Source organism: Triticum urartu, chromosome 2A (genome assembly GCF_056163025.1).
Source record: "Triticum urartu cultivar PI428250 chromosome 2A, HENAU_Tu73, whole genome shotgun sequence".
In the NCBI taxonomy this organism is placed as follows: domain Eukaryota; kingdom Viridiplantae; phylum Streptophyta; class Magnoliopsida; order Poales; family Poaceae; genus Triticum; species Triticum urartu.
Genome location: NC_141874.1, coordinates 497741620 through 497766821, shown reverse-complemented (window position 1 = coordinate 497766821; position 25202 = coordinate 497741620). Strand labels below are relative to the sequence as shown.

The 25202-nt window shown below is 44.8% G+C and overlaps 1 protein-coding gene across 1 annotated transcript; it reads left to right on the top strand.

Annotated features, from left to right (window-relative positions):
• Nucleotides 1-14033: 14033 nt before the first annotated feature.
• On the top strand, nucleotides 14034-14384 carry LOC147985613 (ethylene-responsive transcription factor ERF071-like). Its single transcript, XM_087541658.1, has one exon. The coding sequence runs from the start codon at nucleotides 14034-14036 to the stop codon at nucleotides 14382-14384; it is 351 nt and encodes a 116-aa protein (XP_087397784.1).
• The last annotated feature ends 10818 nt before the right edge of the window (nucleotides 14385-25202 follow it).

Sequence of the window (25202 nt, the reverse complement as noted above, 5' to 3'; positions counted from 1 at the left end):
CCAAAAGACATTGTGGATTGCCAGTGAACGAAGTCTGTGAAGGTTTGGGAGTCTACCTTGAAGACTTACCAGAGTGATTGGGCGAGGACTATGTGACCTTAGCTCAAGGAGAATACGGTGAGGACTTGGTGTCCTGAGCTGCGTGTTCAAGACTGGGTGTCCGGGACTGTGTGTCCTAAGGTTTAAATACCTAGCCGCTCCAACCAGACGTACAGTTGTCACAGCAACTGGAACTGGTTCAACACATCATTGTCTTCAACGAGTCACTGGTTTCATCTTCACTTCCTTTTTCTGACTGTTACTCATTGTGAAGCCAATGCTTGCTTGCTCTATCTTTTGTTTTCACAACATGAATGTATGATCTGTTTGGCTTCATAACTTCTTCCCACCTGATCCTTATTACACTGCAGCTGTTTGTCATTGCGCTTTCACTTTATTGAATACTTGACCATGGCTGGCCTAGTGTAATCTAACTTCCACTGCATAGTAATAGGCATAATTTTCTCTGTTTGTCTTCATAACTCCCACGTTTTGAAGACCTTCATAAAAGTCGCCTATTCACCCCCCCTCTAGTCGATATAACGCACTTTCAGGCCCAAAATGTGGCTGGCTCACCTGTCATACAGCCAAAAGCAGGTGCAGTGAAGGCATCGGAGCTCAGTCCGTACAACAGTAGTATATATATAAGTGGGAGCCTCAGCGCTTGTTTGCTAGGGTTTGCACTCTCCACACACTCGCCGCACTACATATATGTTACTCCCTCCGTTCCGAATTACTTGTCTTAGATTTGTCTAGATACGGAGGTATCTAGCACTAAAATGAGTCTAGATACATTTGCTAGGGTTTGCTATATTCACAGTCTCTCACCCTCTCTTCACCAGATCTAAACAAGACTGCATTGGCCTCTTGTCTCTCTCTCCCCCCTCACAGCTGGTGAAGGAGGCGTCCGTATCCCGTCGCACCGGGAAGGGGAGGAGGTGCAGCATTCACTCTATCGCCTTCGGCGAGGGAGGCAATCCACTGTCGGCTGCGTTGTTCTCTTTCACCCAGCGCCTGTGCGGGAGGGCCACCGACCCCTTCTTCCTCGCTGCCGTACTTAGTGTGGGCAGATCCGGCCTCCCGCCATACGCCTTGCCACATCCCGACGACCCTAAGGTATAAGTTTCTTTAAAACCGTCGTTGCTCTAGCTGCATGTGGATCTTTTTCAATCTGTACTCGAATCTAGGTCTTGGTTCAGAGAGGAATGAAGGGTGCGGTGGGCTGGAGCAAGAATCTAGGACGTGGTTCAATGAGGAAAGGAGGGGCGGAAAGTAGTATAGACTGGCTGTAGGTCGAAAAGGGAAAAAGGGGGTAACCCAGTACACACATCTGTAAGGAACCGATCTCTTTGTTGAAAAGGGAAAGAAACTAGGGGGTCGGGTAGTTTGTGCACGACTAGATTTGCTGCCCTCACATAGGAAGAAGGTTCAAAAGAACAAATATGGGACCAACACATATATGCTGCTTGGCTACATACTCTGCATCACCCATTTATACGTGTGGACGCACATGGTGCTGGCATGTCCCATGCAGCTATTTTGCTGTTGTTAATCTCAAAATTAACTACTGATCTGTTTTAAAAGAATTTCTCTGTTAATATGAATCAATGCAACCATTTTAGAAATGCCACTGTCCTATACTTTGTTTTCCATCAAGATATGGTAGATGCTTATTTTTGTGGCCGCGTGTTTCATCCTCCTTTATTGGCCAGTAATTGTTTTCTTTTTTGCCTCTTAAAATAGGGATATCTATTCAACTTGTTGCTATAGAAAACTTATATGTCACACCGGCAACTTTGCTTGATTTTAGTGCAACTGCACAAAACTTGATTGGTTTCCTATTCATGTTGGTAGATTCGTATTTTATGTTGGTCGTCTCATGAAAGGTCAGTACAGGCCTTCATCCACATGATTGTGTAGTGTGCTTTGAGATGCTGTGCTACTTGTATTGGTACTGTTTTAAATAAATGATGAATTGAAGCTATTGTATTGCTGTCTTTTCCCATTAAGTAGTGAACAAAAATGGGACCAACCCAGACATGATGCTTGTTGCTTTGTTACAACAAATTTAGCATCACCCCCTTTATGAGCCAGTAATTGATGCCACTCTCAGAATTAACTACTAAATCTTATTTCAAAACTGCAACACTTGTTAGGGATTGGCGGGATTACCATTTTTGTGGCCGCATGTTTCATCCTCCTTTATTAGCCAGTAATTGATTCCTTTTTTGCCTCTGTTTATACAGCGATATCTATTCAACTTGTTGCTATTGTGATATTTTGCTTCGCTACGCGAATCACTTTGCTTGATTTTAGTGCAACTGCACAAAACGAGATTGGATTTCCTATTCGTGTTGGCAGATTCGTACGTGATCTTGTGTGCGTCATGACAGGTTGGTGCTTGCCTTCATCCACATGATCGTGCAGTGTGTTTTGAGATGTTGTGCTACTTGTATTGGTACAGTTTTAAATAAATGATGAATTGAAGCTATTGTATTGCTGTCTTTTCACATTAAGTAGTGAACAAAAATGGGACCAACCCAGACATGATGCTTGTTGCTTTGTTACAACAAATTCAGCATCACCCCCTTTATAAGCTTTATCGTTCCTTATACATGTTGAAACAAGGCATTGTTAAGATAATGTCTCAGTCAATATGAATGAATCACACTGATGGAGAATTGCTACTCTCCTGCTTTGTTTCCCATTAAGATAAAGTAGATCAGTAGATGCTTTTCTTCTGGGAGTACAAGTCATCAACCGTTATTTCTTAGTAATTGTTTCCATTATACCTATTGTTGCTTACAGGGATATCAAAATTAAAGCTCGGTTTTATTCTGACTTGATTTTAGTTGAACTACACAAAAGGAGCCAATGTGTAAGGCAAACTACTGCATTACTGGGTCTAGTTGGTCATTGCACTTTGCAGAAAGAAGCAGTCACTGTTTGCTCTACATTACAGAAGGAATGACCAAGAAGCTTTACAGAGTATTATTAGACACCGGTGACATGACTAGTCTGCAGAGACCATTGGCAATTTAACAATACGTGGAGTGCCCTGGGCAAAAAGTGCCCAAACAAGTATAAAAGCTACGACAGGACTCCACGATCATAGTCATTACATATTTTGAATGGGAAAAGCTTGTCAAAGTTTAATCATTGATGTTAGCAAGAAGACGTTAATTTAATATATTGGAATTGGAAAACCTTGTCAAAATTTGCTCATTGATGTTAGCCAGAAGACATGCATTTGATATTTTTGAGTGGGACGCCCTTGCTGTGAGCAGCGTCGAGTGTTTTTTCCTGTTCCTGTGTTCAGTTTAGAAGTAAATAGTTACTCTGCTGAGATATTCATGTGTTAAGAGTTTGTTCTGAATATTGTCTATGTAATGCCAGGCCTTGTGTTTGATTGCAAAGTTGAGCTTGGAATGTTGTGGCATGCGGCATCACGAGCTGTTCACCGTGCCTCCTGAGAATAATGCGTCGTATTGTTTTGCATGTCGATCTAATGCCAGTGATTTGCTTGTTAAGAAGATCATCCTCTTCTGTTGTTTCCGTGCTTAAGAAGTTCATCATCTGATGTTTCATTCATAGCCTATACGACAAGTTGGGTAGGTTAGACGTGAAACCATATGATCTTCCGACCAACTCATGATATTAGGCCGTGATTGGATCGTCGTTTTCCAACCAAAACCGCTTGTAAAACTGACGCTTGTAAATTAAAGCAGATGGTCTCGGGCGAAGGCGCTTGGTTGGTTGATTTCGACTAGTAAAATATTGGAAGTACTTGACACACGATAAAAACGCTGAACGACACTCGGACGATTGCTAATCCAGCCATTAGCTGCTGTTTCAGCCTTGCCCATGGATGGTATGATACGCACGTCGTGCATGTATCGTCTGGTAATGTCGTCCATATAGCAGTGCTCATAAAATATAGACTGGTCTCTCAAATTACACGCATAACCCGCTGGTTTTACTTACAGACCTCGGGCCCTCGGTTTCATTACGCCTATATTTTACGCGTTGTTTTCGATGACGAGTTAATTACACTTGTATGTTAATATAGGTTTGAAATAAACCAGAGCTCCCAAGCGCGGCCTTACCGTTTCATGCCGTCTTAGTTTCTCGAAGGTGCTCATAGGTGTCCGATGATCCTGGCTTCCTGAATGAGTAGCGGGCGCTGTATCAGACCATCCGTAGGGCCCGCGATGCCCTCTCCGTTGTCCTTCGAGTTGTTGCGCTCGCCGTGGCGCCGAGCATTGTTAACATCGTCAACGAACATGAGGATTGAGGAGATGACTTTATTTTGACTGGATGACACTAGGGACCCACTAGGGCCATAGCCGTACATATGCAAGTGCCTCCTTATTATGTACAACTATATTTTTTTGCTTTCTCCTGGTTTCGTGACATCACGGTCCCACACCATTGTCAACCTATGTAGTCAATATAAACGAGAGAATTGCACAAGGTGCGGCCGATAGCTGGGACCAAGCAGCTCGAGCAGTATTTGTGTTTTTGAGGCGTGAGCACTACAGAGTTTTTCTTGGCGATGATTTCGTTGTTGTTCAGAGGAGAGCAGGGTATTAACTGGGCGGGCTGTTGCCCGTCTAGCCCAGGCCAGATATCCAGCCCAGATACTAATTTTTCAAGATGAAAATGGCTAGCCCAGCTATACGTCTTTTTGAGGAATACCCAGGCAAGGTTAACTTGTTATTCTCCACCCCGCTGGGCTGCAAATCTTTCCTAGGAAGGATGCATTAGGCTTAACAGGAAAATGGGCTTCAAAAAATAATAAATGGGATGTAATTGTAAAAACTGGGCAATAACTATAAAAAATGCACCAAACACGAAATTAGTTTATAAAATATTATTTATGGATTTTGAAAATCTTAAATTTTCATTGTTGCACGTGCAATGTTTCGTTGGATTTTTATGTAATACAAATTTATTTTTAATCTGACTAGAAATTTCGGGATAAAAATATTTCGGAGCCCATAAAAATGTGGGAAATTTTATTAAATTCTGTCTTGAACGGCTGGTTGAAATTATTAATCATTGTCCTAGCTAGAAAATGGGTTGTACTTTTAACAAACTGTAAATGGGTTGTTGTAAATTCCATTATAATTCCAAAATGGGCTATACATTCTTACAAAACGCAAATGGGCTATAAGTTCTCTGCCACACACTTGTGGGCCTACTAAGTGACGCGTTCCCTAAAAAAATAAGTTGACGCGTATGCAAGGCTTTGCCAACTTATTATAGTCAACGCACGGTTCTAGCAGCAGTGGTCGTTGGATGTCTATCCAACGGATGTCGTGCTTCTTCTTCAATCTCGAATATTCTTAGCTTCGGCCGCCCAAAAAATGATTCCTCCCCCTGACATCTGGGGCGCACCGTTTCGGAGGCTGACCTATGGGCCTACTAAGTTGGAGCGTACCAAGGGCTTTGTCAACTTAGTCAATAATAAACGTTTCTAGCTTCAGTGACCGTACGATGTCCATCCAACGGCCGTAGTGCTTCTTCAACCTCTGGTCTTTTTGGTCCAGCCGCCCAAAGCAGCGCCGGTCGTGCCGCCTGCTCCTGCCTCCCGTGGCCGGCTGTGCTACCGCGGAGGCCTCACCGCCCCCATACTACTCCCACCGCTGGCCAGGCCATCCCTCCACTCACCCACACCCCCTGCTATTCTGCGGCAACGACAGCCTCACTCCACAGCTGAACCAGTGAACCCTCGTACTCCTCTCCGCGCGGGCTTCCACTGCTGCGTCTTCCCCGGCTCCGCGTCGTTCCCTTCCTAGGCCTCTCCGTCGTCCAGACCACCTCCCTGGTGCTCTCGACGCGGCGTGGTCAACGTGGTCAACGATCGACTTCCATCGGAAGAGTACTGTACGTGGAGAGGCTGACTGCTGGGTCCAGGCGGCCGCAAGGAAGTGCCTCCTTATTACGCGCAAAATAATTATTCCTCCACCTTACAGCAGGGACCCACCGGACGGGCCACCTTATTTCGCGGAAAAAACATTTCCCCCTAGACTGCTCGGACCCACCGGACGGTCCAGCGTATTTCGTGAAAAAAACGTTCCCCCCGCTGTCAGCTCGGACCCACCAGAAGTGCCTCCTTATTACGCAAAAAAAATGAATACTCCCCCTGCTAGCTGGGACCCACCATGGTGGGAGGCTGACTTGTGGGCCTACTAAGTTGACTGGGATGGGGGCCTTTGTCAACTTTAGTCAATATGAACGATTCTAGCTCCAGTGACCGTACGATGTCCATCCAACGGTCATAGTGCTTCTTCAACCTCTGGTCTTCTTGCTCCAGCCGCCCAAAGCAACGCTGGTCGTGCCGCATGCTTCTGCCTCCCGTGGCCGGCTGTGCTGCCACGGAGGCCTCACCGCCCCTACTATTCCCACCGCTGGCCAGGCCCTGCGCGATGGCAGCCTCACACCGTAGCCGAACCAGTGAACCCTCTTACTCCTCTCCGCGCGGGCTTCCACTGCCGCGTCTTCCCCGACTCCTTGTCGTCTGCTTCCTAGGCCTCGCCGTCGTCCACCGCCCTGGTGCTCTCAGCGCGGCGTAGTCAACATGGTCAAGGAACGACTTCCATCGGACGTGGACTGTACGTGGAGAGGCTGACAGCTGGGTCCACGGCTGCAGCAAGGCAGTGCCTCCTTATTACGTGCAAAATAATTATTCCTCCACCTGACAGCAGGGACCCATCGGACGGGCCACCGTATTTTGTGAAAAAAACGTTTCCTCCCCGACTGCTGGGACCCACCAGCTACACCTTCGCACGCAAGGAAGTGCATCCGGGCAAAAAAACAAAACGATTCGCCCCCCCCCTAACTGTTGGGACCCACCAGCTACATCTTCGCACGCAAGGAAGTGCCTGACAGTCGGGACCCACCTGGTCGAAGCGTACGTAGCGTTGTCATTCTGGTCGCGAACGTGTACGTACAAATATACTGGTCGATGTAGAGGCGCGCACGTGTCGTAGTAGAGGCGCGCACGTAGCATGTACATGTACGTACAGCGGCCAGGGTGCAAGAAAGAAAATACGGCCACATATGTGTACATACGGGCGGGGACTTGAACGCCTACTCACGCATACGTACGGCCAGCGCTCCCTGTACATGGCTGGGTCGGAACAGACACACAACGTCGTCGTCGTGTTCATGGGGAGGCAACGGAATGCGTCGTGTTCATCGGGGGGGCTTGGACGGAACAGGCAATGGAAACGAGGCCTGGCGTACCGCAGAACGGAGGAAACGGCCTTGTGTTCTACTGGCCACGTTCGAAACGGGATCCTGTTCATCGGGAGGGGTCTGGTGTACCGCAAAACGGAGGAAACGGACCTCCTACGGTCGAAACGGGGGTCTTATTGATCGGGAGGGGTGTGGCATACCGCAAAATGGATGAAACGGACTTGTGTTGGAGCGCTACGATCGAAACGGGGGTCCTGTTCATCGGGAGGGGTGTGGCGTACCGCAAAACGGGACTCCACGGGATACTGTTCATCTCCAACCGTCGACCCCCTCCATCCTCCACGAGCTACTGTTCATCCACCGTCGACCTCCTCCAGCCTCCACCTGCGACTGTTCATCCACGGGCTCCTGCTCATCCTGCCTCCACCGCGCGCTACTCCATCGGCTATTGTTCAACCACCCCTCTCCACAGGCTCCTGTTCAACCACCCCTCCACGGGCTACTGTTCATCCTGCCCTCCACCATCTACTGTTCCTCCTGCCCTCCACGGGGTGGTCCTGTTCATCCAGCCCTCCATGGGGTCCTGTTCATCTAGCCCCAACCGGCTTGATCGATTGAGGTCCTGTTCATCCAGAGGCAACACCACGGGGTCCTGTTCATCCACCCCACCGAGAACTATTCATCCACCCCCCCAACGCTCACTGTTCATCTAGAGGCAGCATCGATCGGCTTCAGTTAGCAGCAGTAGCGAAGGAATCGCTCGATCGGGTTCAGTTAACAGCCATCGATCGATCGCTCGGGTCCAGTAATGTGTAGCCTGCAGGGCAATCGCTCGGGTTCAGTTAGAGCCCAATGCCTCGCTCGGGTTCAGTTAGAGCCAACGCCTCGCACACATGCGCGTATGTGTACGAGAGAAACGCGCATCGCTCGGCCCCCGACCTCCCACCGTAACCTGGAACTCCCCGAAAGTTTCCTCCCCCTCGCTTCTACCATGGTTTTTTCCGCCATGGACGGCCCAAAGAATGTCATGCAGCTGCGTCTCCGGCCCGCCCAGGACGAAAAGCCCATTTTTTGTCATAGAAGTAGGAGCCCACCACATCTATGATGATACCGGGTTTTGTCACAATTATCGTCATAGAACTGTCATATGTATGACAGAATTTTTTTTCGTTCGGCCCAAAATGTCACGGATGTGTCTTTTTTTTGTAGTGTTGAGAGAAACCAGAATAACCATCTAGAAAGCAAAAATGTGTATGTTTAGATAATCTTTCTAGCATTTGATCGATAAAAGGTAAGGGGTAATGATCCTTTTTAGTAGCCTTATTTAATTTGCGGAAATCAATTACCATCCTATAACTTGTAATAATTCTTTGAGGAATCAATTCATCTTTATCATTAGGAACGACAGTAATACCTCCCTTCTTAGGGACACAATGGACATGACTTACCCACTGACTATCAGCAAGGGGATAGATTATACCTGCCTCAAGGAGCTTTAGTATTTCCTTTCTTACCACTTCTTTCATTTTAGGATTCAGCCGTCGTTGATGATCACGAACTGGTTTAGCATCTTCTTCCAAATTAATTTTATATTGACATAGAGTGGGACTAATGCCCTTAAGATCATCAAGAGTATACCCAATAGCAGCACGGTGCTTCTTAAGAGTTTTCAATAATCTCTCTTCCTCATGCTTTGAAAGGTTAGCGCTAATAATAACAGGATATATCTTTTTCTCATCAAGATAAGCATATTTAAGAGTATCATGTAACGGTTTAAGCTCAAACACGAGATCACCCTTGGGTGGAGGAGGATCCCCTAATATTTCAACAGGTAAATTGTTTTCCAGAATAGGTTCCTGTTTAAAGAATACTTCATCTATTTCCCTTCTTTCATTCATAAACATATCATTTTCATGGTCAAAGCAAATAATGTTCTAAAGGATCACTAGGAGGTACGACATTAGAAGCAAGAATAATAATTTCATCCTTACTAGGTAATTCTTCTTCACGGTTTTGTCTACTAAATTTAGAGAAATTAAATTCATGAGTCATATCATCTAGACCGATAGTAACAACATCTCTTTTGCAATCTATGATAGCATTAACAGTGTTCAAGAAGGTTCTACCAAATATAATGGGGCAAATGCTATCTTGTGGGGAACCAAGAACAAGAAAATCAGCAGGATATTTAGTTTTCCCACACAAGACTTCAACATCTCTAAATATTCTCATTGGCAAAATAGTATCTCTATTGGCAAGTTTAATTGTGACATCAATATCTTCCATCTCAGCAGGTGCAATATCATGCAAAACTTCTTTGTATAAGGAATAAGGTATTGCACTAGCACTAGCACCCATATCACATACGCCATGATAACAATGATCTCCTATTTTAACAGAAATAATAGGCATGCCTACCAGAGATCTAGGTTTATCTTTAGCACAGGGTTTAGCAATTCTAGCAGTTTCATCACAGAAATAAATAACATGCCCATCAATATTATCAGATAAGAGATCTTTAACAATAGCAATATTAGGTTCAACTTTAACTTGCTCAGGAGGTGTATATGTTTTAATATTGCTTTTACGAACTACAGTTGAAGCTTTAGCATGATCCTTTATCCTAATAGGGAAAGGTGGTTTCTCAACATAAGAACTAGGAACAATAGGATCATTATAAGTGACAATCTTTTCATCAACTTTAATGGGTACAGGTACTTTTACTTCTATGGGAGGATGATATTTAAACCACTTCCCCTTGGGGAGATCAACATAAGTAGCAAAAGATTCACAGAAAGAAGCTACTATCTCAGAGTCAAGTCCATATTTAGTGCTAAATTTATGAAAAATATTGGTATCCATAAAAGATTTAACACAATCAAAACTAGGTGTTATACCTGACTCCTTACCATTGTCGAGGTCCCAATCTTCAGAGTTGCGTTTAATTCTTTCCAATAAATCCCATTTGAATTCAATAGTCTTCATCATAAAAGAGCCAGCACAAGAAGTATCAAGCATGGTGCGATTGTTTTGAGAAAGCCGACCATAGAAATTTTGAATAATCATTTTTCTCGAGAGCTCATGATTGGGGCATGAATATAACATTGATTTAAGCCTGCCCCAAGCTTGAGCGATGCTTTCTCCTTCGCGAGGCCAAAAATTATATATGTAATTGTGATCACGATGAACAAGATGCACAGGATAAAACTTCTGATGAAATTCCAATTCAATCATTTGTAATTCCAAGACCCCATATAATCACATAGCCTATACCATGTCGATGCGTCTCCCTTCAAAGATAAAGGGAAGATCTTCTTCTTAACAACATCTCCGGGTACACCTGCAAGCTTAAATAGTCCACAAACTTCATCCACATATATTAGATGCTCATCATGATGTTTTGTTCCTTCTCCTAAAAAGGGATTAGCCAGCAGTTTTTCTATCATACCCGAAGGAATTTCAAAGCAGTCATTCGGCTTCATGGCACTAGGATGGCGGTGACACGGCGGTGATGGGCGATAAATTGTTGGTCGGAGCAGGCGGGCGCCGGCATGCACAACGGTGGCGGCATATTGATGAGTGCGCGTATGGGAGCTTAGTTTAGTTTTATATAGGGTTGGTCAAACTTAAAAGAAAATCATACTAGTACATGTAAACATTAGACTTAGGTAGCACTTTTATTAGTTAGCATAGCCACGATACGGAATCCTGTGCAAGCACGTGAACCACAGCTGCACGGTCGATCAAACGGTGCGTCACCGTGTCGCGCTCAAAGGACATCCACCGAACCTTTTTGTGTGTGTGAAAACAATCCCTGAATATTACTCAACTTTTTTTCCTGGAAAAGTTCTTGACGCTACAATATTTCCATATATTTGAATTTAGCTCCAGTTCGTGTTTATTTGGATTTGGACGTTTTAGGTGCGCCCTAGTCTTTTTTAATACTGATTTTGTGTGTGTGACTGAGAGAGAACGTGTGTATGTGTCCATATGTGTGTTATGGCGGAAGGGCAATCTGGAGACGGTGTGCGTGTGATAGAGACATAGAGAGGTGTGCATGTGCAAATGATCATGCATGAGTGAAACATAGACAGATGTCGATACATTGTGTATACATGAGATAACGGTCTTCTATTTTACTTGTGTGTGTGTGTGAGAGAGAGAGAGAGGAGCATCCGTAACACAACAACCATCTCTCTCGATTCGTCCGTCCCTCGCACAATCGCATGTAACACATGCATCAACGCGCACATTTTGACACCCTCACCCGGCCCCTGCCCACCTCAAGGCCCGCACATCGCTCTCTATCTCGCACGCCCAATCTCTTCGTGAATACCCTGTTTAGCATGTAGCTTTCCGTCACATACACACACATTTCTCTCATTAGGTTTGTTTTCTCTCAATATCTGACACACACACACAGCACACACACACACCCTCCCCCGAGCACACAATTCATCCCCATCCAAGGTTATATGGCGACCACTCTCGCTTGTGCTTCTCTGCACCCTAGCATGCACAACACCTCAATCTTCAAAGAAGGCATCGAGGAGATCGAAGACGGCGACCACACTGCGCTAGAGAATGCAGGGCCATTTGGAAGCAGGATGATGTGACGACGGCTGACTGACTCCTCCCCCACCCTCTTTCTCTCGCACAAAATTACCAACCCCTCTCTCCCCCGCACAAATTTATCAATCCCTCAACCCATGAGATCCTTCCCCTCTCGTCCATGTTTTTCTAGCTCTCTCATCAAACTTGTTGTCTCTTCTCCTTCCACGTGTACAGAATCCGGATGCACACGCATCTCACGTATATTACACGTCCCCATCTTTCTCACAGACCCAACTTCTTCCTATCTCTTTCTCTCTCTATCTCTCTCTCTCTTTGTTTCGTTAGGTTTGTCTCCTACACTCTTGTCCACATACATACAATCTTTCCCGCCCTATCTGCTCCATCTTCGCAAGCTCTCTCTGCACGTTTCATTCACACATTGGGATATGTTCAAAATGTTGCTTTTATAATGGCTGATGTATAGTTATTGTTGGTTTTGTTGCATCCTACAAAGTAATAACTATGAAATGCATTTTGATTGTTGGCAAATGTATAGTTATTGTTGATTATGTGAGTTTGAGCATGTTGTGAACTACTATAGACCTCGTATACATCTTGGAATTTGACAATGATTGTAACTATTACATTCGAAGTTAGTAGCCTAATATATTTATTTCACAATTTCAACAAATGATTAATTCACTACATACTAAGAAAACAAATGTGTACACCCTCCGTTTTTATTTAAGTCCGCGTATTAGTATTGGTCAAAGTCAAGTTTTGTAAACTCTCAGAAAGTTCATAACAAAAAATATTAACATATACAATAACGAATAAATACCATTAGATTCATTATTGAATGCACTTTCACATCATACATATATGTTATGGTAAATGTTTATATTTTTCTATAAACTTGGTCAAACTTTAGGAAGTTTGACTTCGGTCAAACCTAATATGCAGATTTTACTAGTACTACTCACTAGTTGCTTAGCCGAATCACCCAACACGCCACACGGGGAGTTTAGTGTCACAAAATTTTGAGGTCGGCGGGAAAATCTCCCGCGACCCTGATTCGAGCAGTGGGAAGTTACCATCATAGCCTTTGGAACAGGCCTAGGGTGACGGTTGGTAGGGGCTGTTTTCGTAACTTCAGGTTCACCCTGCCCAGCCAACCCCACCCCGGCACCCAGAGTAGTACACCTGAATACTCCCCATTTTCTATCCCCACCGCAACCTTCGTGCTCCTCCCCTTCTACATCGGCGCACTCATCCACCGTAGCGCATATGCCTCATCGATGACCTCGTACTCCGCACTAGAGCAGGTCCACTGTCGTCGTCATACACGGAGCCTCTTCCTTGGCACCGTCTTCCACGGTCTCGGATCTGCTTCCCGGAAGCCGACGCCAAGCGCAGAGGCACCACCGTCATGGACAATGAACTGACTCCCGTTGCCGACCATGACTCACAGAGGCCACCATGACCATCGTTCTCCTCCTCGATTGGTAATGTGTGTATTGAATCACTTAGCAGTACATGTGCAGTTCCAATTTTGTTCATACCTACCCTTCAAATTTCCTGGGTACTATTATTCCTGTAAATTTAATTGGTTATAGCCTCCATTGTCCAACAGAATATAAGCTTGTAATTGTTTGTCGCTCCTGTATCACGCTGTGCTTGGGTAGGTTTTTCGTCTGCAACCAGTAGTGTGGCAAATGATGGAAAGTTTTTTAGAACTAGCAAGATGCCCATGCATTGCACGCATCAAGATGCATTTGTATGAGTAGTTTATCTTGTGGGAGAAAAGGATGAATGAGGGAAGGCCTTATTTACAAATCTCGAGAGGGGTGTGGGTATCTTTTTGCAAAATTGCCATTGTTTCCTTCCCATCTGTCAGATATAAATCGGACGGCCTATATTGCAGGATGGCAGGCACAACATCATCACCAACTCTGTTTTTTTATAAGAAAAGAAAAAAAGTAGAGAGTAGAGAATTAGAGATAAATATTGAATATAAAATAAATATAATAGCAGAGATAGCAGAGACGTCAGGAAAGGATTGCGCGCGTGGGAAAAACCGGCCGGGCATGCGCTAGTTTTGGCGCGCGGCGTCCGGCGCGCTTTATAAATTCCAACGCCCTCCCACCGCTCTGTTCGTTGCCACCGCTCTCTCCCCGCTCTGTGCCTCGCCACCGCTCTCTCCCCGCTCTTTCTCGCCTCGCCGCCGCCGCGCCACCATGCCGTTGCATCGTCGGGAAACTGGGGGATGCCGCGGCGTCCGCGCGCGTCCCTCCGGCGGCTTCTCCGCCGAGATCCGGTTCCGCGGGATGCGCCTCGGCCTCGGCAATTTCGACACTGCCAACGAGGCCACCCGCACGTACGACGCGGCGGCGTGGCGCTTCCGGTGGCCTCATAGAACATTGAACTTCCCCAACGTGCCGACGCGGGAGCGGGCACAGGATCTCACGCCTCTACCGCGGCTTATCACCGACGAGGATCGTCACGACGACCAGAGGCGCGAGCACCGTCTCGGCATCGCCGAGATGGACGAGGAAGCCATGGCACTATGGCACCAACACTTCCCGTAGGACATCATCAACAAGCACGAGTTCTACGTGCAAAGGACGGCGGAGAGGGATAAGAGGAGGGCGGAGCGAGCCGCCTATCGCGAGGACAAGCGTAGGCGAAAAGCGGACGCTCAATTCAACATGAGGCTAGGAGCAGCGTCGCCTTGGGAATCCAACGACGATCGGTATCTTCACGCCTACAGTCAAACATCGGAGGAGGACATCATCGAGGAGGAGTCGGACGATGAGGGTACTTGAATAATCTATTTTTTATCTATCTATCCTGAGAACTATCCTCTACTCTCTACTCTCTATCTCTACTTCTCGATCTCAACACTGTAAACACTTTTTTAAAGTGCCGCGTGTTGCGATTCTGTTGGAGATTCTCTAACATGGCAGACGAGTGCTTTAATGTTGCCCACAAGATGCGCGAGTATTAGTAGTAGTATATTTTTCTTGCCATGTTGAGATTTTACAACCACGAGTGCGAACATCCAGAGGAGCAATGAAGACCAAACACGAGATATTGGGGACATCTTCAAGGAGCGTGGCAAGTTAAAGAGGAGCTGCACCGAACCTATAAAATGAGCTTTGGTAAGTAACACCCTTTCAATTACTTTCGTTTAGCCTCATGTTCTTCGATGTGTATATGTTGTAGTTTCTGTTTCTCTTAAGCCTCGTGTTCTTCGATGTGTAATGAGAAGAGTCTTAACCGTCCTAATTCTTTCGTTTTTAGCTTGATGTAGGAAGTGGGTGTACTCACCTTGTAGTCTGTTTATATATTTTTTTCCTTTTGATTTCACTTCTCCCAGTTCTGTTTATCTGGCTTCTACTAAATGGATCTGGGTTGCTGGTATTGATCTAAAAAAGAAGTAACTTCATGTCAGGATGCAGTTCCTGTGAGGAGGGAAGTATGGTCATCCTCGACATCATGTTGCCAAAATGAGGCTGGATTACACACAAGGTGCCAGTTCCCTAATGATGCTGGATTAGACACAAGGTGCAAATTCCCAGATGATGCTGGATTACACACAAGCCGGGTGGAGTCGTCAGCTATTCGTGTCCTCGTGGCTCTAGTAAAGGCTGAAAGAAAGCGTGCAGCAGCCCTTGAGAATGTAGCTGAGTTCCTGAAGAAGCGAAAAGAGCAATCAGATGCTCTCTTCATCCATGCCAAAGAAGAGATGGAAGAAGCCAGAATTAAGCTAGCAGAGGCACAGTAGGCTAGGCGTCTCCTGCTATCTAAAACTGTTGTCAATACAAAATTTCCTTCATAGTAGGTAGGTTCAAATGTTTATCCAGTCAGCATGCCTGTTGTGATGTCTGTGCATCTACTAATGTGGCACAAAATATTTTTTTCGGGTCATGTGATAACAGAAATTACTTTCCAAACAATAACAGACGAAGCATTAGACATGGTATAGTTCACGCGCAAGTCCGACATTCCAAGTTCAACTTCCACATCAAACTCATGTTCACAGATATCTGCTCATTCATACATAATGTCCACAACCATGATTCACTTCAAAGCCAAAAAAAATTTGAGGAGAGTTATGAATAAAGAAAAACCTCTAGTTCCTGCTACCAGTGCTAGCACAACAAGTCAAGACCATGCGTAATGAATTATATTTTGGTCATTTTTGTGTTCTAAAATGCCGGCCAGCTCGCAGAAGGACGTGTTTCCGGCACACGCGCAGATTCAATGAAGGCAGGCGGGGCAGTCTGAAGCCGGTTGCCATCGGTGAGGAGGCGTGTTTAGCCGGGCCTGCAGCGAGTGGGGCCCTCTTGGCCAGCACGCCGGTTCAATGCCTGCGCTATGAGAGGTCGCGTCCGTGTCAGAGCAATCACTCCCTCTAGTCCGTTTTTGTTTGGGTATAACAAAATCTCGTTTTCCTTTCACATTTTACAAGTAAAATTCGTGGACAAACTTTGACCCAAAATACGATGGGGACTAGTAAACCAGAACGGAGGTAGTAGTTTTTTTAATCAAAGAATGGTTTCCCCCTTCCGATTTCCATTACTGAACACCAACATCTAAATCTAAACCATAGTATTTGCCCTAGAACTACCAAGTTCAACATCTCGCAACATAAACCCATACAACCATACGCCAAGGAGGTACGTAGTACTATGAATTCCATTTTCGCTCCATACCAATCATTCTAAAAACTACTTAGTACTTATAACGCGCCATTGAAAATCAGAACTCTTAACCCCGCTAAAAATGATATTTTAAACATGGCTACTCGATCTGTGGCAACTGGCGAGCCACCGCCTCCAAGTCGTTCACTTGTGGTCCCCACCATCAACTCCTACGGATCAAGTTATCACGTGAGCTGACTATTCCTACAAAGGTGCGCTCCACCACGTACCCGGTACCCGTGAATGCAGCAATCGTGCACCTAGGGTTTTAGGGTTTATTTGTTAACGTTTCCTTTACGTAACACTCATGTGTGCGAGACAGCGAGAGACCGACTGTATGCGTGCTCCTCTTCTCTTCGTATATGTACTCCACCGTTTGTCTGGTGTCCAAAAAATTATAAAAACTACTAGCAATGTGCCAATGCGTTGCCACATGATCAGAGTAGATTAATACATATTCACCGATTTGATAGAAAAAAGTCTAGTTTTGAAATACGTATATCACAAAAAAATATGTTATGTTTCACTCAAAATATAACCCTTTGGCGTTTTTGATGAGATAAGGGAGGAACGTTGTTGGTTTCAAGATTCGAGAAGTGGTATGTGTCTAATTTCTACTCTTACTAGCAAGATGCCTATGCGTTGCACGGAACATCAAGATCTTGTGGGAGAAAAGGATGAACGAGGGAAGGCCTTATCTGCAAATGTGGAGAGGAGTGCGGGTAATTGCCATAGTTTCCTTCCTATCCGTCAAATATAAATCGGACGGCCTATATTGCAGGATGGCAGGCCCACCATCATCACCAACTCTGTTTTTTTATCCCTACTCTTATAAAAAACATAGTCGGTGATGATCGTGTGCCTGCATATCCTGCAATATAGGCTGTCCGATCTATATCTGAAGGATAGGAAGGAAACTATGGCAATTTTTCAAAAAGATACCCACACCCCTCTCCACACTTGCAAATAAGGCCTTCCCTTGTTCATCATTTTCTCCCACAAGATAAACTACTCATACAAATGCATCTTGATGTTCCGTGCAACGCATGGGCATCTTGCTTGTTGTTGCAAAAAGCCCATGTGTGTGTGAGAGAGAGGGAGAGAGGAGGAGGACGGAGTGCATGTGTGACAAAGACACAAAGAGTGTGTGTGCAAGAGGTATCAGCTTAAAATAAGGCGATAGTGTGTGTGTGCAAGATCGAGAGGGTGTGTCTCAAGAAGGGAAGAAAAATCTACATAGATACAAGGAGCGGGAGAGAGACATGTATGTGATAGTGGAAGCATGAGTGTGCGGGTGTATAAACCTATCTAGAGGCTAGTCGATAAATGTTTGTGAGAGAAATATGAGTTGGGGTGCGAAAGCGAGAGTTTTGTGTGTGAGAGAGAGGCGGTAGTCAGGAAGGGAAGTGGAAGAAGGAGTTGTGTGTGTGTGAGAGAGAGAGAGGGGGGGATTTTGTCTGATCGGTAAACAAATGAATAATGTCAGTCTGGGATGGAGACGAAAAGGAGACCGCAACAAATGTTTTGTCTACAGGAGAGAGACAGAGAGAGAGAGAGAGAGTAATTTTAGTGGTATGATTCATATCTAGAGACATATAGGGTGTGTGAGAGAATCCCATAGAGAGAAAGACAAAGTGAAGGACGAGTGGAGACTGTGTGTGTGGTGGTGAAAAAGAAAGCTTAGGTACCTAGTGATACGAGAGAACGGTAGAGACGTGAGAGATAATGAAGACCGTGTAATGTATAATGATAGGGAGAGTGTGACACTTCTCAAGGGAGACGCCGAGAGACCATGTTTGCGTGGATAGGAGAAACATGAAGTGAGCGTGCGGGTGAGCTGGAGAAAAGAGAGTGATAGCTACATGAAGGAGCATGCATGCGAGAGAGATGGGCGTGAAAGGAGTGAACATAAAAGGGATTAAAATATTTGAATTTGAGATGATGATACATGTAATCCATACTCGAACCAAAATTGATCTATCAAACATGCATACTCATATGAATTCACGCGCATCTATGTTATTTAATATGTAGATATTATTGATCCATACATTTTAATAGAACGTAATTTGGTTTAATTTTTCGAATTCAACCTTATGATTTTGAGATCATTGTATTTGTAAATCATATTATACATATAAAGGAGCAGAATTCTTTGTTGTGCTTTTGAAAGTATATATAAAAAATGATGTATATAGAATTTTATTCCAATTGAAAATGGATCCCGCCCGAAAAAATAGAATACAAACGGGATTCGAATTGAGTTGGCACGTTAAACGTGCACTCTGCAAAATTTGAATGAAGCGGGGAAAGTCGCAGTAACCGCCCGAAACCAAAATCAGCGAGATGGAAATTACTACTACCTATCCCTGCCACGCAAAGCCTATCTTCTCGATTTCTTTAGGTTTCGATAGGTGTAGGTTTGTAATTTCACTCAAACGTGACATAACCACCTCTCACCCGGATTCATGCACGGTGGGCACCAAAACACAGTGTGTCCTTGGCCGAAATCGACTCCCTCCCAGATTCATACACGATGGGCGCCAAAAACAAACTCTCGTAGGCAAATATTCGGTGTATGAGAGATTACCGTCCTATCCCCAACCGACTAATATTACTGTGATGTAGGAAATTTGAAACGGGGGCTAAGTTTGTAAATTTCCTCGCATTTGAGACAAGCGCGCCCTGAAGACATGGTTCCCCCCTTCCTCTCCACCTACATTTCCCCATTCGTACTTCGTGGGCGCCAAAACACCCTCTCCACCCCAGCCTCCTCCGTCCGCCACCCCATCTACCGCCGTCCTCCTCCACCATGTCGGAGCTGATACCCTGACGCCGCCGTCCATTACAAGAGATCGACCTCTCTCATCCACGGCTTCGGACTGGGATCCTTGCATCTCGTCCCCTCGCTTCATCCCCGCCGTCATCCACCTTGTTGGTGCCGCTCCTACGACCGTCTCATCCACCGCGCCCCGCCGCCACTGTCTACCCTCCTAGATCTGCTTCCACGCCGCCGACAACCATCGCTACTGTAGCACCGTCAAATTCTCAGCAGATGCATACATGGCGCCGCACTAGAGGCGGTACTCTTTCGTATCTTCTCAACTTATTTATGGCAGCAAGAAAATAGATCGCCACTGCTTTACTCTGATTTCTTGTCCATCACTTACTTGCTAGTTGAAAGCAAACATTGGTTGCGAAGTTGCCTTTGTCCAGTTTGCACCTTCAGATCCTCCATGGCACGCTCAACACTATACTCCCAATGCGTATGGTTTTCCTCTTTTATATTCCACACTAGTTAAATCACAGTAGACTAAATTTCAAAATTGGGTCAGTCGATTTTTCAGCGCTCGCAGGAGTTCGCCGGTGCGAACGAAGGGACTCGGGTGGGGATGGTGGTTGTGGGGGGCGGTGGTGGGGCCCCGCCGAATGAAGAAAACTCGACACGGGTGGGGGCGGGGGTGGCGGAGGAACACATGTGATGGGGGCCGGTGGTCCGGCCGGCGGCCCATGCGGTGTTCTGTATGGGAAGAATTAGAGACGAGGAAGAAGAAGGGTTAGGAGACGTAGGATCTTCACCCAACCGCCTGAAATGGTCGACTGACCCAAATGACAAAAGTCACGCGACTTGCATGCAGACATGTCTTTATATTAAGGTACCATCATCGTACCTGCTTAGCATTGCTCCTGAATCCATCATGCTAAACAATGTGCCACTCATAATTCCAAACTTGTTGCTCAAGTACGAATCTGATATGATGCTGATATTACTAAAACAGATAACATTTAATTGGTCGGCTAATGTTCCTACTTTATTTTCGAAAAAGCACGTGCACCACATATAGAGAGACAACAGGGAGTTGCTTTCTTAATGCGCTCTGGTTCATCATGTGTGGGCACTACGCAACAAACATTTTATTATCCAAAATCTGATTGCTCTTCTTTAGCATGTTCCTCTTCCGTTCTTATTTAATAAGTACTCTCTCCGTTCCTAAATACAAGTATTTGTATAGATTCCACCATGGACTACATATGGAGCAAAATGAGTGAATCTACACTCTAAAATGTATCTGGATACATCTGTATGTGATCCATAGTGGAAATCTCCACCAAGACATATATTTTGGAACGGAGGAGAGTATGATAGTAGTATAGTATGTTCCTTGTAGTGAAGATGGGCAGGGACATTTGCAGTGTAGAGGTCTATACGGTCGGTTGTGATGGACACTTTGAACTCTTCGAGCCTCTTTGATTCATAGGATTTTGTAAACATGGGAATAGGATTTGTAGTGGCCTACCCACTTGAATCCTATAAGAATAGCAAGGAAATGCAGGGAGTTGTCTCGCCTTTGAGAGTTACACTGATATTAATAGTACCGCACCTTCAGTTGAAGAGAGCTGGTATCCGAAGCCTTTCTAGCCGTACCGACAATACTAGCACATATATTCCAGCAAGTTCCACTTTGCTGATTTTACTCCGATGCTTACGGTTTTCTCATTATATGTACACTATGATCTGTGTAGCTGCTTTGTGTCGCACTAGCAGCAGTCCACTCTTGAAGCTAAACACTGCAATGACTTACAAATTGGCACCAAGGCATTGAGTGCCATTCTAGATGGAGTGAAACTCATATGCTCCCCACCTGTTGATTCTTGTTCAGAATATGATCCTAATGACTATTCTAGCCTCATGTGCCTTACAGATCTTTTTTGCAGCAAATCTGCTCGAAAAGGAATTCCGGTTTGAAAAGAACAACAGGATATCGCAAATATGCCGCCCGCTGCTTTGCTCTTGTTAGTACTTGTTGTCCTGTATCACTGTATTTGATACATACATGGTTCATTATGTGACAGCAGTATGCATGATAGCTTGCTTATCAAATGTTCGCTCCAAATTATCTGATTTGTATGAATGGTTACATTAGTGTAGAATATATCCAATGCCAATGAAATTTTTTAGCTCCGCATTGTTCTTGTAAGTACCTGCTATCCTTTAGCAGTGTACTTATATTGACACGTAGGTGTTCATGTACCATCACTCTGCAGCTTATTTTCCTTTGCCCTCCATTTTCTACACATAAGATCTATATTTACTCTTACCATAAGGTTGGATATCACCGATGGTACTGAAGAAGTTTAGCTCTGCATTGCTCTTGGCTGTACCTTTTGCCTGTATCACTGTACTTACATTTATAGCTACTTGGTTATGTAGCATCACTCTTCATCTTATCTTAAATATTCTCCATTTTTCTTATATTGTCACATCTATATTTGCTCTTAACAAAATATAAAATAAAGGCAATGGTTATGGAGAAGATTCTGTGGTAAACTTCTTGAATTGCCCCCCCCCCCATCAGCATGGACAAGGGCTTTATAGAGCCTGCCTTCACCAATAATGTAAGTTTGTCCTTCTCAAGCCTTCAAACTTTGTTGTGTATATTTGGTTAGGCATGACTGCAGCAACTATTTATTTTTGGTGTTTGCGTCAAATTGCATGTTTAAAGTTTATAATGTACTTCATAAACAAAAGTTTGTCCTTCTCAATTTAAGTTTTCAGTTGTACAACCAAATTCCTTCTTCATACCATGTAAATTAAACTATACAGAGCAAGTGATCTTATTTTGCCAATCTGAAATGGGATAAATTGACAGCACACTAACCATTGATACTTATGAGTTCTTGATCTGTAATCCAATGGTGTCGTGAAGCTACCAACTCCTTCACAATGTCATTTCCTGCCATGTCTTGACGTGAACAATACCATATTGTGTTAATGCTATTTTAAATTGTGTCACTTTATTCGTCAGTAAGAAATGTGATGAATTGTTAGCACTGATACTTATAGAGAAGGACCGATTTGAAAACTCAGGATGAGGTAACCTGTGCTAAAACCTCTGCTATCTTAAAGAATGCTTAGTGGCAGTATCAGAATTACATGAAGAAAACGTACTTTACCGGCAAAGAAACTCATCAAATTCCCTTACGTTCTCCTGAGACACATTTACTGGACGATGACTGGGAACGCCTTGTTCTGTACTGGTCCGGAACCAAGAATGTGGTAAGGTCTATGAGCTCATTTTCAATTTTTTAAGTACTATATTCTTGCGTCTTACTGTACTCTGTTCATGTAGAACAAGTGTCTAAACCTGAAGAACAACTGTCCTAATTTAAGATTCCATTGCTATCATAGTTCAAAAAGCGCTAGGCGTTAATTGTGCGTTTTGCCACCGCCTTGCGCTTTACTGACCAAAGCGCATGCTTGTGCGCAGCTATGCACAAATTAAGCGTAGTTATGCGCAATGCGTTTTGCCAATGCCTAGAGCCTAGGCGCGCTTAAGCGCTCGCTTAGGCACGCCTTTTTTAACTATGATTGCTATCGTGCATACTGCTTTGCTCTTGTATCACTGTCTTTACTCATACAAACTTATTTTTAAATTGAAGGATCCAATCGAAACTCCAATGGCACAGCAGGTATGTTCACACATGTTTCTTTAACAGGTTTGCTCTTATCAATAGCTCTGTTGATTTCAGTTTCAATTGTGTATATAGTTGACTTCTCATATCATGCACATTACTAGTGTATATAATTGACTTCTCATATCACAACAGAGACAATAGCGTTGTTGTACATGTAGACTCGTGGTACCCATCTGAAATCTTGTTGTGCCGTGTAGTTTCCCACGCTTTGTATTCTTTCACTACTGCTTTGTCTTGAACTGATATGATTTGAACCGTGTCTCTATTTTGATTTGGCAAGACAATGAAGTGGCCATAGGACATAGATATATGTTTGTTTGATGCTTTTATTATGTACTAGTACTTGGGAATAGAAGACTTGGTAGTTTAATCCTGTCCACCTTACTAATGAACTGGTTCACCGAAATGAGTTTCATATACTAGTACATGCTAAACCTGTTATGTGTCTACTTGTTTCTTCTTTTAGAATGCTGACAGAATATTGGGGAAGAGTGCCTTGTTAAGAAATGGTAAAGGAAGTAATGCAGATAAGGTTCAGGATAGTGACACATCCTTGTTAGTCTCCAACAAAGCTGATAAAACAGCTAAGGAAGACTATCTCGAAGGACAGTGAGACAACCCCAAAGTCCTGCCTTGGTTTAGTGTTCGAGTTACTGGCCACTACCGCTTGCGCAAGCTATTCAAACTCACTGTCTGAATCAGTTCGGTTTCTTGAGTCTCAACTACAAGCTGAAAGACATCGATCAGTTGTGCTGCGACAAGAAGTGGAAGGACCACGGAAGTCCCTGGAGCATTCAGATGCATACTTTCTGGTGCAACAGCATGCGTTGGAGGATTTTAGCGCCAAACAGGACAAAGCTAATAAGCTTACTAAGCTTATTGCCAGCATGGTGGATACCTAGGATAACGTTTCTTGAGCTCTTCTGAAGTTGTTTCAGTTATGCTCTTGTTTTGCTACCACGTTTATTTGCACTGGTGGCCAATTTTGACGGCGAGTGTATGTAATATGCTGCTTTGTTCCCTATATTTGCACTGTTGGTGAACTTTGATGCCCAGTGGATGTAATATGTGTAATAGAGGTAATAGGCTAGCGTTAATTGCTTGCTTATTTATTTCCTTATTGTCTTGTTTAGTTGTTTGCTTGTAGTCACTGCAGTTCTTTTTCTGTGTTTTTCTAGTGGCCACAATAGCCTACTTTTGGAAACTAGGCCAAAATAATCATGGCAACACACAGACTGTTGTAACCATGGGCCTCCTGCGGGCCGTATGATCCATGGGCCTTCTACAGGCCGTAGGATCCATTGGCCTTCTATACGGGTCATAGGATCCATGGGCCTTCTATGGGCCGTACGATCCATGGGCCTTCTACGGGTCGTACGATCCATGGGCCTTTTACGGGCCGTAGGATCCATGGGCCTTCTACAGGGCGTATCATCATTTTGCCAATCATGGGCCGTACTATTCGTGGACCAGAACAGGCCGTTAATAGGTCGTATTTGATAACTCTATGAAAACAGCCCAACAGGTTTTTTTGACATGAAAACGGCCCAACGTATTAATGGGCCACAAACGGGCCGATTGTAACCACGGGCTGAATTTGGCCCACAAGCAGAAAATGACAGCAACGGGCCGTAAGTAACCGAATGCTGGAAATGAGCCCAAGAATAAATGGGCCCTGAGAAGGCCGAAAGATAACCTGGGCTGGAAACGGCCCAATGGAATTATGAGTCGTTAATGGGTATGAAGTGATACACTGTTCATTACGGGCCAGTTTCACCACGGGCCGTTAATGGCCCAAGAGTTACAAAGGGCCTCATATGGGCCGAAAGACGTCATGGGCCATACATGGGCCGGAAGTTAAAACGGGCGGGAATCATATTGGACGGCCCAGATGACGATACTAGGCCTAATTCGGATAGGTCGTAACGGGCCCTGGGTTAGCGGGCTGTAAATGGGCTATATGCGAACACACTGTTAACAGGCTTTTCGTGGGCCGACCCGCCACCTTTTGACCAAGTCAAATGGGCCGGCCTTTTCACGGGAATGGGCCTCTATTGGGCCGTGCCACGTGTCGACGTATCATAGGCGCCTTGGGTCCAATGAGTGGATGACATCTGTCCCAACGGTGAGCCGACACGTGTTTCCTCCAGCCAATGATGATTTTACACGTGGAAAATCCCCATTGGTCGGGGCTGTTAATGGGTTATCGGATCCAAAATCGGA

Excerpts from the sequence above, each read along its gene's own strand:
- LOC147985613 (XM_087541658.1), top strand. The coding sequence starts at position 14,034 with ATGCCGTTGCATCGTCGGGAAACTGGGGGATGCCGCGGCGTCCGCGCG.